The 20,923-nt window shown below is 37.8% G+C and overlaps 1 protein-coding gene across 1 annotated transcript; it reads left to right on the forward strand.

Moving 5' to 3' along the window:
• Positions 1 to 2,144: 2,144 nt before the first annotated feature.
• LOC105049877 (magnesium transporter MRS2-1) lies at positions 2,145 to 11,802 on the forward strand. Its single transcript, XM_019852596.3, has 5 exons — positions 2,145 to 2,875; positions 9,693 to 9,821; positions 9,916 to 10,251; positions 10,341 to 10,388; positions 11,402 to 11,802. Exons 1-5 carry the CDS (start codon positions 2,303 to 2,305, stop codon positions 11,630 to 11,632), a joined length of 1,317 nt encoding a protein of 438 aa, XP_019708155.1. The 5' UTR covers positions 2,145 to 2,302; the 3' UTR covers positions 11,633 to 11,802.
• Positions 11,803 to 20,923: the final 9,121 nt, after the last annotated feature.

Consider the following 20,923-nt stretch of genomic DNA (forward strand, 5'->3'; position numbering starts at 1 on the left):
CTGGGTCCAATAATATCAGTTAAAGCACAAATAATTGCTCATGCCTAAACCATTATGACTTGTCATGGCAGTAATGATGAATTATAATTATTGTCTGATAATATGCTATTACTGCACCCTCTATTAGCTGTTACGTATTAATGTTATTAGATATATTTAGAAAGTATTAAAATAAATATTATTATGATACCAAAAAGAAAAGGTTAATTATGCGCAAAAATGTGGATGTTATATTAAGTCATTATGTAGCTATATTCATCATGCCATTGAATATGTTGACTGTGACAGAGATCTCTGTTCTTTCTTTTTTGATCTTTAAAGGTGCTCATGTTAAAATTGATTAATTCTGACTGCAGTGTTTAGAACAATTGGGACTGGCGATACATTATTTTGGCTACATTATCTAGATTCACTTAAATCTCCCAGAGGGAAGAAACTGGCCAGCAAAATGATGCGCATGGCTTAGAGGGATTCACAGCTGCAGGATTGCTTATACTGATGGATCTGTTAATGAGAAAATGAATCAATTCAAAAGACTGCCTGAAAAATGTTGATAATTAGGTTTAGTTTCTAGGAAGCGGAAACATTAACATCAACATTACCTGAAATAATTCACCAGGCAAACTGATGGATGGTTATCTCACTTATTCCATTTAGTCTTGATGTTCTGCTATGATCATGCAAGGATATTGATATTTTCAGTCTTGTATTCTTCATTCTTTGCTAATATAATATCAACTCTCCATTTGACTGAGAAAATCCTTATGCAACCATTTCTATTGATTAGTTTAGTCTTGTTTCTTCTTTGTCTGGCATGCTCTCTGTTTGCGAGAGAAATAGTAATAAAGATTTGTATTAAATCATAAAATATCACAGCCATTCGTTAAACACTATTACTCTCATATCAGATATATATATATATATATACATGGATCATGCCTGCTGCTACTCAAACAACCACCAAATATCTACTTCTCTCTATTTATTAGTTATTCCATTTAATAGTTTTAATTTACATTTCTTTTTATTTTTCTTTTTTAATATATATATATATTTTTTTGTAGGAAGTGGAAGTTTCTTTGCCTATCTTCAGGAGCATCTCACGCCATCCTTTTCCATGAATTGAGCTGTAATTTTCCAACAGCAAAACACCACATGTAGTTGGATGCGCGTGTCAATGAATACCTATCATATTGGAGCTCTATGAAAGCAACATTTGGACAACAAAACATATAAAAACAATCCTCCATTCATGTGGTCTAATAGCAAACAATCAAGTTATTAAATTCAAGCTCTATGAACAGCGATATTGGGACAATAAGAAACCACAAGAAAGTCTCACAACCCAAACAAGCGAAATCACTGCAGTGGGACCACCGGCCAAGCCGTGAGTCACGTCATTGGCTTTGTATCTATTTTTTATTACATTTCCAGTTCAAGACCCCTCGGGCCAGGCCGGCTTAGGGTTGGGTCTCGGACCAGGTTCGACACTGATCGCTCGAGCTTGGACGTAAAAATAAAATCTAAATAAATTTTGGGCAGGGCTTGGTTTCATTTTGACCCGGCCGGGGTCCAAACCTGACTATTGGCTCAAAGCCCGAGCCTGGAACCCGGCTTGATCGTGGCTCGAATTCTCTCTCGTTGTAGTTCATTTATCAACAATGTTTTCTTTTAACTAAAAAAAACAATGTTTCCTTTAAAATTGATCTACAAGCTATAGCTATGTTTTAGTGCATAAATTTCAATTTAGATTATTTAGTATTTACTATTAGGGTTCATTTAATTGAGATTTTATAGATTATGATGTAATTTGATAATTTTTAAAAACTATTTATTTAAAAAAATGATTGTAAGAAAAAAAAAAAATTTTATTTCGTTTAATTTGTGAAAAAATATTTAAAAATATGATGTCAAAAAAAATTATTATATTCAATTAAAGATAATTTTATATAAAAATTTTGTTACTACTCTTTCAGGTAGTGTCCGAGTGCTTTGGTCCAAGCTGTCCAAGAATTTCGGGTCAGTCAGGACAATTTCTGATCGAGCGAAGCGTTTCAGCTTACATAGATTTATCCGGGTCGGCCTGATTGAATTTTAGACCGGCTTTTGCGAAAAGAATCTTGGACCGGCTCGGTCTACATTTCTGGGCCGAGACCCAGCACGAGGAGGAAATAAGCAAAATAAATGGTGGCCGCCAATACTTCTTCTCTCTCTATCTCCACTTACCTACGGAAAACGAAGCTAGTTCTTTAATCAGGGGAAACCCTCCCTCTCTAACTCTCTCTTTCTCTCGCCGCCTCCCATGGCGGAGGTCAGAGAACGGCTCCTCCCGCCGAGGCCCTCGGCCTCCACCTCCGCCCTCCTGCCCATGACCTCCAACCACCGCGAATCGTCGGTCCCCGCCGGCGGCGGCTCCGGCCACGCCGGGCGCCGTCCCGTCTTCCAGGGCATGGACTTTGTGGGGCTCAAGAAGCGCGGCCAGGGCCTCCGCTCGTGGATCCGCGTCGACTCCACGGGAAACCACCAGGTGATCGAGGTGGATAAGTTCACCATCATGCGGCGCTGCGACCTCCCAGCCCGCGACCTCCGCCTCCTCGACCCTCTCTTCGTCTACCCTTCCACCATCCTCGGCCGCGAGAAGGCCATCGTCGTCAACCTCGAGCAGATCCGATGCATCATCACCGCCGAAGAGGTCCTCCTCCTAAACTCCCCCGATAGCTACGTCCTCCAGTACGTCGTCGAGCTCCAGCGCCGCCTCGCCGCCCACTCCGGCGACGTCTTGGCCGGCGGGGGAACCTCCCCGGACTACCTCCCCTTCGAGTTCCGGGCGCTCGAGGTCGCCCTAGAGGCAGCTTGCTCCTTTCTCGATACCCAGGTATGCTTGTGTTTCTTCAATTGTTCCTCTTTTTTTTTTTTTTTTTTTTTTTTGTGTGTTTCTAGGATTTCTTCCTGCTGGTCCGGAGCCAAAAGAAATGGGCCGTTTTATGGGAATTCTTGGATATTTTGAGATTTTCTTTTAGGTTTGAGATTTTTCCTATGAGGCCTTTTTTCAAAATTTTTGTGCTATGCTAGATAAGACAGTGTTGAAGAATCTACCAAATCTACTGGTGAAACTGACATAAACATAATATTCATATCAACATCAGGTTTACATCTTCGTAAGATTGTCCATCAAGTATTAGAAGCAGAGATTATGACTAGTAAAACATGAACAAGCGCTTCTAATTTATGCAAGATTGGCTTGAGGATGTATACATTGTTTGCAGGTTTCAATGAATGAAGGTAATCGTCAATAGCAGGAGCAAGATACTATATTTAGTGGCTAGAGAAGAGAGAAATGGGGATGGTTATGAATGAGATAGTTGAGGAACTGCATAAACTTAGTCTTATTCTGGGAATATGAACTCATGTGGAGAACTTTGTTGATCATTAAGGTCACAAAATATTGCCAATGCATAAATGTATTTTGATATTGATATTAGTAATCATGATTTCTGAAGGGGATTTTCATAGTAACACAAGTGCTAGGGGAAATGGGAGCTGATGCTAAACTATTGGACTAAGACTGCAATAGAAGTGGAGTTTGATCGAAAGATGGCTTATATTTAGATTCTTCTCCGCATGTAATATCAAATTACAACTTAAAAGATAAAAATGCATATACCATATCAGTTAAGAAATCAAAGTGGATGCCTCTGTCTAAATATTTTACAACTGTATCATCTCTGACCATACTTATCAGTTGAGAAATTATATAGTGATAATATAAGAGGCCTTTACATCTAGAACTCTATAACTCAGTCAAAAAAGAAAAAAGAAAAAAACTACCATATCAGTAAACTACTTGTTGTATTGTTAAGGGTGCATGTTGGTAGAACTACAGTTGAAGAGAGATGGTTTGCTTTGATGTATGTGGATCCTTGAAGAGTTAGATTCAGTGTTTTAGTCTGTTATCCTGATAGTGGTTTTTCTATTCCTTGTACGGGGGAGATTAGATAAGATAATTAAATTTTGGAGGCCTTTCTTTGTATTCATCTAGATGCTTTGGTTATTTTGTCACTTTATTCCTTGATTGGAAGCCTTTGGGAGGGCCAATTAACAGGAAAAAGAAGGAAAGAAGAGAGAACAGAGACAGACCCTTGTTATTGAAATAGGAGCTTATGCTAGATCAAGAGGATGCTTAAATATTTAGAAGAGAGATAAGCTTTTACAGTTTTACTTCTTCAGAGCAGTAGAAAAATGTGCCCTCTTCCCCTTTTCCCTACATATTGTAAGAGTATTTCTATTTACCACAATAAATAATGCAAGATATCCAAATAGAGTTACCTCCAGTGGTTCTTCGGCATCTCAAACTTCTTTAGAAGGCTGATTTAAGGCCATTGTAAGGCATTGATATGTGGATAGTTTCGAAATGTTTGGAGCATGTATCCTAAGAAATAGGGGCATTAACTGAAGGAATTTTCAGATAAGACCTAGCCAAATAATGAGGAGTTGAGGAATTTGCTCTTGAAAGGTAACACAGGTGACATAACTATATGTATCTTTTTTTAGGCATGGTGCTGGTTAAGTTACTGTTTGTATTCATTGAGTGGAACAGATGCAGAAACAACAAAGAGGATTAGTTCATTTGAGGATGAACATATTTAAGTCCTTGTGACTTGTCAAGGAGAATTATGTGGGCTGATTATTAATGGACGTAGCATGGTGAGTGATGTCTTCAAATCTTGTGGAAAACTGACTTTGAAGATGGAATAGAAAGAGCACTGGTACCAGCTAGCATGACAACCACTATGGTTCATTTGTGGTGAGGCATCATTGTTTGGCATGCTTTTCAATGAAACATGACTTTACCCAGAGGTCCTACCCAATGTAGTTTGGATGGTGCATCATCCTTTTAAGATGTCCTTGTGACTAGAATAAGAAGATCATGCATGATTCCGACAACAAGCATACACCTTGTCAACAAGCAATTTGACCATGCATCTAATGATGTTAGAAGCATCCACATCAAAGTCAAATTGGTCAAGCAGAGAAAATGGTATAAAGAAAATGGTATAAAGTTGGTGATGGATTTTTGTCCCTGTCTAGGTAGGAACATGGTGCTGAACTTTAGGACAAGAAAAATACTGCAGAAGTGACTGGTTTATATGGATCCTTGAAGTCATATTCCATGGATTGAACTGTTGCATGTTAGTTGCATCCCAGCTTGGTGCTAGAATACTATGTATCATGCCTTGCTAATGCTTGACATGCACTAGCATGCAGCCAATACCATACTAGTGCTGCTTGCCAGTAAATCATATCATGCCATATTGTTCATGCTGATTGTCACCTTAATTCATGCTTGAATCAGAGATTTTCATTTTTTTTTACTCTAATTATTTATTTTTTATATAATCAATACATGTTTTCTGTTTGTTTGCTGGAGATTAGATGATCTAATCTCAAATTTGAAGGATTTACATTGGTTTATAGCATGATAACTTAAACTGTATTGTCACATTATCAAAGATATTGCCAAATTATTCCTTAATTAAGTTGTCAATGCCTTGAGCAGGCTTACCAATAGGTATAGAGAATAGATAGGAGGGAAGGTTCATGCATGGATGCTTTTCTTTCTTGGGTATCCATAAGTGTCTTCTTGCTTGCTCCACTTCTCTTTCCTCATGTATCATACAGGTCAGCCATGTAAGATTCACTAAACTAGTATGAGAGGTCATGTTGGCTAGTGAATAGTTTGGTATTGTATCACACAACCCAATGTGTATTGAAACTATTGAGAGGGAGAGGGAGGAGGGGGGAGGGGCAGAGAGGGGACTCACATGGCTTGAGAGAGGCACTTATTTGGAGGCCTGATGCATATTGGAATAAGAGGTGGGGTGGGGGGGAGAGGGAGAGGGAGAGGGAGAGGGAGGGGAGAGAGAGAGAGAGGGAACTCACTCGGCCAGCTAGAGACATTGATCCAAAGGAGGATAGGGACCAGTGGTGGTGGGGACAAGATGATGTAGGCAGCGGATGAGGATTTCCATCACAACCATAGGAGGAGGTGATGGAGGTATTCTTGTGTCGGTTCAAAACCCCAACCCAAGCCATGATTGTCATTGCATTAGCATCAGCCTCAGAGCTGGTTCGATAGTGGTAGATCATTGAGAGAGAGGGCGGCAAGGGGAGAGGAAGCTTGAATCGAGAGAGAGGGGGCAAGGGGAGAGGAAGCTTGAACTGAGAGAGGTGGAGAAGAGTCGAGTGGAGATGGAAGGGTTTTCATAAAAAATAGAAAATTGGATCGGCTGATTGAAGCACCCTTATAATTGCTTGATCTAAGGTTCGGCAGATGGCTCCAAACAGAACGGTTTGGGGCACGCCGAATTGTACCGGCAGCCTATTGGTGCGGTTTAGTTGTGCAATTTGGAATATTGACAAAAATGGAGCGAGGGAGAAGGAAAGAGAGGAAGAGAGAGAGGGAAAGGACAGAGGGAAAGACTGTCAGTGGTGGCCCGTTGAGGCTGCCGAGGCCTTCAAGGCTCTACCCTTTAAGAGAGGAGAATAGAGAATAGAGAGAGAGATAGAGAGAGTGAGAGAGAGGGAGAGAAATGAATGGAGGGGAAGGCGGTGAGAAGGCCATCGAATGGCTGAAATCAACCCCACGATGTGTGTGGGGTTGAAATAGGGGTGATCCATCCCTGTTTATCGTGTATTTTTTTTTTTTACATGATTGCACTTTGAAGCTGGCAATCCCATTCACTATGCATCGTGTAAAAAAAAAAATTATGTGATGAATAGGGACGGCTCGCCCCTATTTCGACCTCACGAACATTGTGGGGTCGATTTCGGCCATGTGGTGGCCTCGGCTGTCCTCCAGCGGGCTCCTTGCTGCCTTTTCCTTCCTCTCCCTCTTTTTCTCTCTATCTCATTATAATCTCTATTCTCCTCTTTCAGAGGGCGGAGCCTTGGAGGCCTCGGTAGCCCTCTGAGGACCTCTACAACCCTCCGATGGCTACCGCTGGCATCTTTGCTAGGCTCTCTTCCTCCCCCTTCTCTCTTTCTCTCTTCCTCTCTGGTTCTCCCTCTTCCTCACTTTTATTTTTGTGTTAGTTCGGGCCCACTATAGTTGTGTACGGACCCATACCATCGGTCAGCCGGCATGGGGTTCGGTTCCGAGTTGGCGAACTTTGGTTCAATCCATTTTGGTACACCTTGAACCGTATGATTTGGGATGGTTTGGCGGTCCTTGCAGCCACATTTGAACTAGTATTGGGATTTTTAATTCTTGTTATTTTGCAGGAGTAGTTTGTGTTATTGTAAGAGTGTTCTTGGATATTGAGAATAAAGTAAAGCATTTTCTTGGATATTGAGAGTCTTCTTCTCTTTCTGCATCTTCTACTTCTACTTCTTCTTCATGGCAGCAAGAGCTCTCTTTTCTGCTTCATCTCTCTTTATAACAATTTAATTCCTAGTTCTTTTAAATTCAAAGGTATTTGGAATATTAAATATTTAAAGGCAATATGGTTTGGTGGGATACTGCATGGTAAATGGAAATCGACCATCTTGTTGACATTTTTTTTTTGGTTGCGAGAAGATGGATTACAACTCAATGGGGTTGCATATAATAATTACAAGTGACGGGCAGAATTCATTCCTCAGTGCTGTGAATGTCATGACATTGGAAGAAAAGATTGTGGAAGGGATATTTGGTCTTGATATGCCTTGGAGCTTCCATAGCTAAATATTCTAAGTTAAGCTGTTTTGAAGAATTTTCAGTCATATCTAACTAAATAGCTTTGGACTTTTACAACAATTTTTCTTTCATTCTTGCTTGTGGTTATACTGATCTCTTAATGTTATGAGTATAAACAGTTTACCGTAATGGGGATAGGGGTGAACCAGAAAGTTTCAGGTAGGCTAGACATCACCATCCATGATTATAGTTTGCAAAAGAAATCTCTAACATGGGCATGCTTTTATGTCTTATAGATGCATGTGTAATTTGCATGGATGTATATAATTAATCAAGAATCAGCTGCATTGTGGGCTTCTTAGTTGGTAAAATTGATAGAACATTTGCTAACTGTCATGTTTATGTTAGAGGTGGCAACTTCTTTTATGGGAGTACCAAAAGGTGGACTTGTATATGTCATGGCATAATGCTTTGATGATTTTAATGTACCAAATGGTCATTTATGTCCTAAGTGTCCATGTGTTGGACATGTCAAGAAACCAACATTTGGAGCATCTATGTAACATTCTAACAGAGGGTAGAATGTGTTTTTGTCTTTGTCAAGAGTTTGACATTTTTTGCCTTTCCTCTCTGTCTCCTCTCTCCTACTTCTTCTCTGCTTTTTCTCTAACACCACTATTTTGCTTTTCCTTTCATATTTGTTGCTAATCTGTAATCAGAGCAGCTCTCAACACCAGAAAAAACAGGCTTGAATTAATCTAGCCATTCATATATCCTAGATTTAAACTACTCCCCAATTTCTAGGCTTGAATGTGTTTCTCCTTTGTCTGTATATTTAGATTACAATTTCTTATCATACTTTTACCAGATATGACATTTTCAAACAAAAATCCATAAATACACACGATTGAACATATCTCAGTACCTGTAGCCATGATCGTGTTGTAATGATCTCCGGTTGGCGAATGGGAAAAATGGAATCCTCTTGTTCTTGTATTTCTCCCCATCTATGTCCTACTTTTCTAACTGTCAACATATATATTTTTGGGGCAGCAAACAGTCTAAAGCCTGTAAATCCCATCATTTCACAACACAAAGCCCTCATATCCATCATAGTTGAAACCCTAGAGCTTGGGATGGGATCATTTATGGTGACAACACAATGCTATGTCATATTTTCCATGGAGTCTCATGACTGGTTGAGCATTATGTGACACAGACACAAACAATAAGGCACTTAGCAAGCATTAAGGTAAAGCAAGTGGAACAAGCAAGCATGGTACAACGTAGGTCATGGAGGCCCTGCCCCTTCCATGGGTAGAAATTCAACAAGGAAAATAAGGCAAGGTGAAGGCTTGTTTTGTTGATCATGAATCCTGACTGTTAGTGCCCATCTACCATCACATTCATCCTACCAGCTTGCGAGGTAGTGGTTGAGGAACCGCTATCCTCTTTTTTGCCCTTCTACCTATACTGTGAAAGATGGAATCAGCTTTTCCTTTCTGCTCGTTCCTTCTAGGTCGACCATTGTTAAATGAAAGGCGGCCAACACATAATCCTTCATAATGGTTACCCTTCCATTGTGCAAATGAAACCAGAATTATTTCAGAAAATGTCACAATATTGGCAAGAAAGTGTGCTTACTCACTCTAAATACAGTTATTGTGTTTAACCACATATCCACACAAATCGGTGTATAATCGTGTTCATGGTGGCTGCATGGAGCCACAGTATTCAGGGTTAGTGATCACTTTGGAGTTTCATGGAGCAGAAGCATCAAAATTCGTGTTTCTGCATTTCTTTTTTTTTTTTCCTTTTTTGGTCTGTGTGCAAGTGCATGCATGCAGGCGAGAGGATGGGCTGGCTGCACAATGGGGGGGATAACTAGGATCGGATAGGGAAATTTTAAAAAATAATTCAGTAGTAAATAAACCTGTGTGGCTTCTGACTGAAATGTGTACAATTCAACTTTGATTTGTGATCTGAAGATATTTTAAATTTCCTTCATCTTAATTAGGCAGCAGAACTAGAAATCGAGGCATACCCCTTGTTAGATGAGTTAACATCAAAGATCAGTACTTTGAATTTGGAACGTGTTCGCCGCTTGAAAAGCAGACTTGTTGCGCTGACTAGGAGAGTGCAAAAGGTATGTCCACACGTCTCATATTCTGTTTATTCTTTTTTTTTTTTTTTTTTTTCATTTCTCATGTGGCTTCTTCTTGCTAACTTAAATTTTATAGGTTAGGGATGAGATAGAGCAGTTAATGGATGATGATGGGGATATGGCTGAAATGTATCTCACTGAAAAAAAGATGCGAATGGAAGCATCATTCTATGGTGATCAGTCTTTACTGGGAAACAATTCTGCTGGGGTTGGAGTATCAGTTTCTGCCCCTGTTTCTCCTGTTTCTTCACCGCCTGGATCACGGAAGCTTGAGCAGACCTTGAGCTTTTCCAGGAGCAGGCATGAAAGTATGAAAAGCTCAGACAGCACCACTGAACATATTGAGGAGTTGGAAATGTTGTTGGAAGCTTATTTTGTAGTCATTGATAGTACACTCAACAAGCTGACTTCGGTAACAAATTCTGTTTGTCCATCTTAATCTTAGGTTTGGCATGGAGTTAAAGCAACTAAATAAAGCTTATCATTTTTCTCTCTTTTCAGTTGAAGGAGTACATTGATGACACAGAAGATTTCATCAACATCCAGCTGGTTAGTTTTCCTCTTCCTCTTGTTTTAGTTGGGGGGGGGGGTTGGTTTCCTCATGGCGGTTAAGGATATTCCACTGGTTGGTTTGTCCCCCAAATGACCAATGAAAAAGAAACATGTCTTCATGTTATCAAGATATATTTTTTTTCCAGATATGTTCTTTGAAAACTTCATTTGAAAGCACTCTAAATTCTATTTAGCAACATTTTCTCTTTGGCATCTCAAAGTTTTCTTAAGCTAAATGAGGATGATGTCAGAGTTTTTTCTTTTTCTCCCCTGTTTTGTCATGTCGGTTAGCCATTTTCTTCCAATATTGTTAATGATTTTAGAAACAAAAAGACTATTCCTGAATTCAGTGGTATCACTCTCCATGGTCTGTAAGTAGCAGAATGAAGCCTAATCCTTGTAAAGAGACTTCCATGGTCTTTAAATGTTCGGTGCTAATGAAAAACAGATCAGTGTTTTTTGTTATAGTTTAGACTAATTCAAGTACCATGTTAAATGAAAATTATAACGAGTGATGAAACTAAGCAGCAACCGGAAATAGCTCGGTATCAAGTACCCTCAAATGGAAGCACATAAAATCGGGGAGTACCATCTTGGCCGCTACAGAAAATCACTACAAATGGCTGGAGTACTCCAATCGCAGATGCTTTGTTAGCCCAGAGAGCTTCGATAATATATATCTAACAGTCAAATTTTCCATGTTCTGCTTGTCTATGAGACCCACTTTCATGTCAGACACTGCTTCAGAGACTAGTGTTGGAGTGGTAGGTTTTAGATGGTTTGTACGTTGTCTGAAATCTGTTCAGATGTAGCCATTGACTACATTTATATTTGGAATCACCAACCAATTGCTTTTGTTTGGTAGTTACACTCTTAAGCTATTATTGGTTTTTACACCTGATTGTGATACTCAATTTGTCATTTGTTTGGTTTCAGTACTCTATATTATTAGACTCTTATCAGGTGCATGAGCCTTAGACACTCATTAATCTAAGTTCATCTACTTTCAGGACAATGTTCGGAATCAGCTGATCCAATTTGAGCTAGTATTGACAACTGCAACATTTGTGGTTGCAATTTTTGGTGTGGTTGCTGGAATTTTTGGAATGAACTTTGATGTACCTTTATTTGGCAAACCAGGTGCATTCCAGTGGGTGCTCATAATCGCCGGAGTGAGTGGTGTGATTATTTTCTGCTCATTTCTGTGGTTTTATAAGTATAGAAGACTGATGCCCCTATAGATACTTGTGGATGGCGTAAGGAAAGCATTTTTTCTCATTTAATTTGTTGTGCACTGAACACTCCAAAGTAATAAGAGGTCCCTAGTTGTTTTGTATATACATGTCGAGTCTTTCCAGTTTGCAGATGAATATGCAAATATTTTGGAAATTGAATGTTGCTGTTGCAAATATTTTTCAGCATTTTATTTTGCTAGTTAACTTGCATGTGTAAATGCATCTGGTTGCTACTAAAGTTTTTAGATAGAGGGTACTTTTTGAAAAAATAGCGTGGATTAAGTGTAACATGCCTTCCTCATGAAATTGTTTAAGATTTATCTATTATTGTTATGTTCTTACTCTAAACGAGTTAATTTTTGCTTCAACCAATGAATCACTGAGAGTTTGTATTTTGGAAGATGTGGAACTTTTTTAATATTTTATTACATAAAGAATCATAAAAATTTCAATTTTATGGACAATTTTCCTGTTTGGCTCCTTGTCAGAGTCCAACAATGGTAGGATTCTTTTTTTTTAGTATGATTAAACCTCTAAGGGAGATTTAATTAGGGTTACTATGGGAGTAAACAATTGGGAAATAAAGCTGCTTTTATAATGGTTATGATTATGATTATGATGTTATGGTTAGGATTTTAACATGCTTTTAGATGAAAAGATGTTTACATTCTCATTATTAAAACTAGACAATTATTATCTAACTATGAAATTCATTATAAGGTGCCAACGGATGCAACTTAACTGCAGATAATATGGTGTTTTGCTGACATAATATGATTAAGAGCTAAAAGGCAAAAATTGTTATAAGCTTGTTGTTTGCAGATGATTAGTGGATGGATCTGGAGTGCATATAATTATTATTTTTTTTTCCAATGTCACAACTCAATGGGAGAAACCATTCGGAGGGTAAATTCGTTGTGCCAAAAACAAACTGGAAAGGGATTATTCAATATTAGCAGAAATATCTCAGAAGAATCATGTCAGAACCAACGCAGTTCTTATGCAATTTCCAGCTCAAGTATTTGCAACTTGAGCATTAAGTCTGAGGCCAGATGACAATGTTTGATGACAGATTGTGCAGGTGATTGGCGCAAAACAATCTCAAATCAATTCATATATGTTCAGATATCAGATCGTTACAAAAGGAGCGTTTTTGAGGATACATTGTCAACATATAAACAGCAACATCATCTCACTTTCTCATTTCTAAATAGCAGTCGAACAGAAACCATAACTTGACATCACTTACCCATTTCTCATTAGCAGTCGAACAGAACCACAACTTGAAATCAGACAAAAATAAAAATTGCTTCAGCCACAATTGAAATCCCAATTCCCTTGAGATAGAGCGAATGCCAAGTTCCTTTTTTCCAAGAGACATGGTCACCTTGTACTGAAAGACGTGCTTCCACGGTGACAAACCAAATAGGCCATTCATTGGATTATTTAAGAGATCATTGGCCTGCAGAGAGCCGTTCGCTCCGTGCTTTATTAGCTTTTTCCATGTAATCTTGGTGGGACTGATACTTTGTTCCTGATAAAGCAAGAAGAAAACAGAGTGACCATTTGGAGGTACTCACATGCGATAGCCAAATTCAGAGATCAAGCACCAAGAGCAATAAACATTAGTTGTGATTTTTCATAGAAACGCAAGAAGAAAAAAGAATCAACATGTCAAACAAAAGAATGACAGAAACATCAAAATGGTTTCCTTTCACAGGAATACAGATTATACATGATAAGAATGGCAAAAGACCAAACAATCTGAGTTGATAAAAAAAGAATCAATATGTCAAACAAAAGAATGACAGAAACACTAAAATTGTAAGAATGGCAAAAGACCCAACAATCTGAGTTGATAAAAAAAGAATCAATATGTCAAACAAAAGATTGACAGCAACACCAAAATGCTTTCCTTTCACAGGAATACAGATTATACATGATAAGAATGGCGAAAGACCAAACAATCTGAGTTAATAAATGCACTGTTTACCTACCAAAATAACTTAATATATTTTGAATGAAAAAGAATGGAGAGACAATGGTGCAAAAGCAATTATGTGAACCAGGACTTTTTGGCCGAACAGTTAAATTAAAGTAGTTTTAATACTTAAGCAATGCACAAGCGTGATCACTTTCAATCATTTCTCACAGCTAAGGTGGTAATCACAAATAAAATCCCATGAGTTATGACATTCATGAAAGAAACTCATAGGATTATGACACATCTATTAAACAAACTCATCTGAGTTGTTTAATGAGTAATTTGTTGGGTTCTGATGGCGCAGTGGAAGGGTTAGGTGTTTAAAATTTTCATTCAAAACACCTGATACACCGAAAATCCCAATGCCCAAAAATCTTTAACTATAATAATTAAAATACAATAAATATAAATTAGGATAAGAAGAATACCTGTAGCGCTAAACTCAATTTCCACAAAGCGTCCAAGTGTCTGCCCTCCAATGGTGATCCACACGGAAACTGAACCAAGGACAGTGCTCCTTCTTCACCTTGCTTCAAGAGTTCTAGCCACTAGAACTCGACTAGTCTCATACCGGTCAGATTTCTCTAAGAAACTGACTCCACCCTCTCAGAACCTCCTTTGGACTTCTGATGCTTCTTCTTTAGGATCCTCACAATCCTTGTTAGGACCAGATACGGCTTTATCTTAAATCCCAAAGCCTTGTTCTAAAACTAAGATAGGTTGTAAGAAAGAAAAGAGAGTAATGGAGATAAAATTGAAAACTCTTTCTGAATTACCTCGGACACTCAGTGTCCTGGCCAATTTATAGCCACTAGAGGGATGCCAAAAGAGAGGGATGCGCCTCATCCAAGAGGCGTATCTGATCTGATTATCAGAGATAAGAGTTCCTTCAAACAGAAGGACTCTTATCAATGATACGTCGATCAGCATCCTGCTCTGCGCACACGATCAGAGAAGGGATATTTTCGCGTCCCTTCTCAAATCAAAAAAATCCTCAAAAATCTATGTGGATAGAGGATTCAATCCAAATTCCAGAACATATAATGAGTGGATAAAAATTCCTACAAATGGATGTGTTCTCACATCCTTTCACGCGAAGTCTGATCACCGCACGCGCAGGCGTGAGGAGGAACTTATGGCGTCCGTTTGGCATCCAGATAAGTCTGAAAAAATTTTAGAAAAATCACCAAAAATAGCTTATCAAACGTGAAACATTATCACAAAAAATAAGTTTATTTTGAAAGCATTTGATGAGGAGGACTCTCCAAATCTCAGAAAGATGCGACGCTTCTGCGCGCGTGTGCGAGACTTCCTTCCTTTTTTTAATTTTTCTCCACCCTAAAAATTTCAAAAAAAATACATCTCATGCTTTGAAATATGCACCAAAGGATGGAGGATGATATGGGCTGCCACACGTATCTTAATCCCATGCCAAAAGGACTCTTTTCTTTTGCCCACGTCAACACTTGTACATAGAACCTGTTTTGCGCCTAGAGTCCTTCACAACTTGGACTCTTCATAATTGGTATTAAAATGAGATGTGGCACCCCAATTTGGGCTGCTTCTAGGTGGGATAACCTGACCCAAATACCCACTAAATTGGGCTAGCTAATTAGCAAGGGATGAGACCAAATTGACCTCCAAAAGAGCAAGGGTTCCACACATGCTAGCATGCTTACCAGAGCCCTGATTGAATCCAAAATTCCAATCAATCTATTTCAAAAGGTCCTTGGCCAATTTCTATATGTGTGTGACCCATTGGGTTCCACATCTAGCTGGCAGTAGGTCCGAATACAAGTTGACCAAATTTGATTAGATTTCAATCTAATCAATTTAGGTCCAATGGAGCTAACCCGAGTTCAATAATTATAATCTTTTCTAATTGGCAATCGAATTAAACTCAAGTCAAGATTGACGTCTAGCAACATATCATGACTACCCAGAAGATGTAAAATTTTAATAGAAATACCAAATATATCCTTCAGTGGCAAGTTACCATATAATACAATCCTTCGATCATCCCTACACCCTGAATATGTTCTGAGTATGGAATCATGTCAAACTCAAACACATATTCATATCGATTCTCAATTAACCAATGATTACTCCAATGAAGAAGTATTAGAAACTCTTTCTAATCTCCTTTCTGCTTTTGACTAAAAAACTTTTTTCAAATCACTAGGATTGAGAATACACAGGATGCGATCTCCTCTTACTAGAAGTGATCGATTCCATATTGACCTACTCACAACCTCCATATACACTCCACCATATCCAGAACACCCCATACATGTCTTAATGCCATGTCTGGGTATGAACCAAAATATGGGTTTATGTGCACAAGATTCTATGGTGGTCTCAGGTCCAAGGATCACTTGCATAACTCCCACTTAGAGAACCATCTTTGACATGCAAGTACGGCTTCCATAAGATGTTCTCTTTCATCGAGTCAATTCAGTGGACTCATTTTTCAAATGAGCACCCACGTCCTTGTATTAGTATCCCATAAAAATGACTAGTGAGATCTACCATCCTCTCTACCGAGCATATATAGGATGTGCCAGTCTATCCGGAACATTGATCTCCGACTCAATGCTCCTACGATCAGAAATGTTTAAGATTAGGATTTTAAGGTTTTAGGTCCACTAACATGTCCATTCATGTCTCCTAAAATCATTATCCTAATCTTTGGGGTTCATCATAATCTTAGACATAATAAGATGCAGCTAATATGATGAATCAATACCTCAAATAATAAATGTCATTTCATGAGTTGAAACATTATAAAGAAAAGTTCCATCGTAACAAACTTGCGATTGGCTTATAGGGCACTCTTCTTTCAATCTCCCACTTACACTAAAGCCAATCACCTTTATATCTCATACAATCAAGATGGCGATTATATAGCTGCTTTGGTATGGCTTTAGTGAATGAGTCTGTTATATTGTTCTTTCTGTCTACTCATTCAAGGACAACATCTTGTCTCTAACGAGATGGAAGTGTCTGAGGATGTACTTCGATCTATAATGAGACTTAAGTTTCTTTGCTTGAATAATGGCCATAGTGTTATCACGATAGAGTGACATTGGTCCTTCATTTTTAGGAATGACTCTTAAATCCATGATGAATTTCTTCATCCAAACAGCTTCCTTAATAGCTTCACTAGCAGCGATGTACTCTGCCTCAGTAATTGAGCCAGATACTATCTGCTGCTTGGAGCTCTTCCAACTTACTGCCCCATCATTTAGGATAAACACATATCCTGATATTGACTTGTTATCATCCGCTTTCCAATGATCCTCCCTTGGATCAGCTTGAATTCTGATAGCTATACCTAAAGCATAAGCTACATCAGGCCTGGTACATAGCAGGGCATACATAATTGATCCCATAGCCAAAGCATAAGAGATTTCATTCATCCTCTTTCTCTCCTCTAATGTCTTAGGACACATTTTCTTGGAGAGATATATACCATGACTTGTAGGCATGTAACCTCTCTTACTAGCCTCCATATTAAACCTCTTTAATATGAGATCTATGTACCGTGACTGGAATAAGCCTAACATCCTTTTAGATCTATCTCTATAGATCTTTATACCCAGTATATAGGATGTTTTACTCAAATATTTTATGAAAAACTTATTCGATAGTCAAGTCTTGACCGATTGCATTATTGAGATATCATTTTCAATGAGCAGTATGTCATCGACATACAAAATCAAGAAGAGAACAGCACTCTCACTTATCTTCTTATACACACATGGTTCATCCTTATTTTTGATAAAGTCAAACTCTTTGACTGTCATATTAAATCGGATGTTCCAGCTCCTCGAAGCCTGCTTTAATCTATAGATGAATTTTTTTAGCTTGCATACTTGATTTGTCTTCCCACTTAAGATAAATTTCTCTGGCTGAGTTATATAGACTTCTTCCTCTAGATTACCATTGAGGAATGGAGTCTTGACATCTATTTGTCAGATCTCATAATCGTAGTATGCTGCTATAGCAAGCAAAATCTGGATGGACTTGAGCATACCACTGGTGAGAAAGTTTCATCATAGTCAATTCTTTAGCTTTGATCGAAATCCTTCACCACCAACCTAGCTTTGTAGATTTTTACTTGGCCATCTGCTCCGATCTTCTTCTTGAAGATCCATTTGTATCCTATTGGGATTACACCCTTAGGTGCATCAACCAAGGTCCACACTTGGTTGATATACATCGAGTCCATCTCAGATTTCATGGCTTCCAGCCATCTGTCTGAGTCTCTACTCATGATAACTTTCGAATAGGTCAATAGATCATCATCCTAAATGATGTTGATCATATTATCATCAAATCTCAGAGGTGCATGATGCACTCTATCTGACCTTCAGAGAGGAGGTGTGTATTGTGGATGTACCTCATCTTGGTACTTCTAATTGAGGATCTTCTTGTGGTCCAACCACTGATATTTCTAGATCGATTTATAGATCATGAACTTCAGTAAGTTTAATATTCCTCCTACTGCCTCCTTCTTGGATGAGTTCATTTTTCAAAAAAGTAGCGTGCCTACTAACAAACACCTTTTGTTCAGTAGATGGTAGAAGTAGTATCCATTAGTTTCCTTAGGATACCCTACAAACCTACACTTATCTGATCTAGCACTAAGCTTATGTCCAAAAATATTTCTGACATAAGCAGGACAGCCCCAAGTCTTAAGATATTTAAGATTAGGCTTCCTTCTCTTCCATATCTCATATGGTGTGCTTGCAACAGACTTTGAAGGCACTCTGTTTAATATGTATGTGGCAGTCTCTAGGGCATTATCTCTAGAAATATATTGGAAGATCAGTGAAGCACATTATGGACTGCACCATATCCATCAAAGTGTGATTCCTCCTTTCTGCTACACCATTTAACTGGAGTGTATAAGGAGGGATCCATTCAGAGAGAATATCTTTACTTTTAAGATGATCAAAAAATTTACTGGATAAGTATTCTCCTCGATCAGATTGAAGAACCTCGATACCCTTTTCAATTTGTTTCTCGATCATACATTGATACTCTTTGAACTTATCAAAGACTTCGAATTTATATTTCATAAGATACACATATCCGAACCTTGATAAATCTTTCGTAAATGTGATAAAATAGGAGTATCCTCCTTTGGCCTGAGTTGTCATTGGTCTACATACATCTATATGTACTAGGACTAACAACTCATTTGCCCTCTCTCCATATCCAGAAAATAGAGTCTTGGTAATCTTACCCATGAGACAAGATTTATAAGTTTCCAATGATTCAAAATCATATGGGTCAAAGAATTTTTCTTTATATAACTTATTAATCTTTGACTCAATAATACGACCAAGATGGCAATGCCAGAGATATGTGACATTCATATCTTCTTTCTTTCTTTTCATATTTCTTTCAATATGAAAAATATTTTCATTGAGTGCACGAATTAAAAGATTATTACCAATATAATTACTGTCATAATATTCATTAGAAAAAAAAATAGAGCATCCATTTTTTCATTAGCCTTATTTCATAATCTTGTTTTTACAATAAAGGTGTAGAATAATGTTTCTAATAACCTTTGGTATGTAATAACAGTCTTTTAATTCTAAAATTTTATCCGAAGGTAAATCAAGTATACAGGTTTTCACAGCCTCTACGCTAATGGACTCTCCACTTGCGTCATAGAGCTCGAGGTCACCTCTTTTCAGACCTTTGATATTCTGTAATCACTGTAATAAATTAAAAATATATGATCCACAGGTGGTATCTAATATCCAAATATCAGAGTCTGAGCCACTCAATGAAAAACAGGTTTGTATCATATACATATATTTTGGTGCTATACTTGCACCCTGCTTCAAACTTGCAAGATTATTCTTGCAATTATACTCCCAATGTCCAAATTTATCACAAAATAAACAGCTAATATCCATATGAATATCTTTTGCCTTCTCATTATTACTGACCATCCCAAGGTCAGGAATATCCAGAACATCGGAGTTCTTCTTCGATTCGAACCTTATTTGCAAGTTCCTCAACCAATCCACAGAGTTGGATCGGTCAACATATTTTTATTTATGGTGTTATGCAGTGAAAATAAAGAAGCCATAATACAGACTTAAATCTGTATAAATAAAAAATAATAGTATAAGCAGACCACTCGTGTTTGACATACATAACTAGATGAAGACTTTTAAACTAGTTATGTCTTCCATTATTTTATTGGATACCATAGCCCGCTCCTATGGTAAACGAGAAATCCTAATCTGGTTTCTTAATGGGATTGAGACTCTAATCCCTCAATGAAGCTTTATGGATATCACAACAAATCTCAATGAGTTCAAAAGTAGAAAAATCTATCTAATTACATTTCATGCAACTCTCAATATAATCTGCCTCTAAAAATACTCGTAGCCTTGTGAATATCACAACAAACTATAGTATTTTTAGTTAAGTCAGATCCTTCATTTCTATACAGTCATATCTAAAAAATACTGCTCTTGTGGATATCACAATAAAGCAACATATCCAAATATGCTGTAAAGCATATAATATGCACCAAGACAAACTCACATCAATCCCCATAGCAAGCTTTATGGATATCATAACAAACCTATAATGATTTTTGACAGGATATTAATTAGGCATGAAGGAAGACATATGTAGTGTTCTAAATACTGAGCTACCTTCATTCAAGATTCGAACTAATCCAATTGATCAGAAAAGTGTTAAGATTGGTGGGGATCCTCCCATTGCTTTTCTTAGACCCCAATAAAATTGGCCAGACCAGCAATGGAACTAATTAAATAACCACTATACTTGAAACACTCCTTAAACACCAATTGATTAATCGATTTAAGAAATAGGTTAGCTACTGATTTATAATACTATGACTTAATATAATTTTTATGAGGGCTTTAATGGTCTCAAGCACATCCTAATTCAATTACAATGATGCACTATTATAATTATATCTTAATAATCATAACAACTAATCATGGCATCTATTCATATCTCTAAAATATGAAATCATAATCATTCAATATGATTATAACTAAGCATCTCAAGTATATCACATATGCATGAAGTTCTAATAATATGCATGAATACAAAATATTCTTTTTGTGATTCTTCTTCTTAAGAAATCACAATGGTACCCCTACGTGCCATAAGAGTACCCTATTGAATAGGAAGAGAGGATCTCTGAACCCTACTTGCTCTTATGATCGGACGGTCTGGTGATGAACCCAGTTCAAATACTAAGCTACTAAAAAAATTTTATACATGCATCATGCATTTTATATTTAAAA

Source organism: Elaeis guineensis, chromosome 8 (assembly GCF_000442705.2).
Source record: "Elaeis guineensis isolate ETL-2024a chromosome 8, EG11, whole genome shotgun sequence".
In the NCBI taxonomy this organism is placed as follows: Eukaryota; Viridiplantae; Streptophyta; class Magnoliopsida; order Arecales; family Arecaceae; genus Elaeis; species Elaeis guineensis.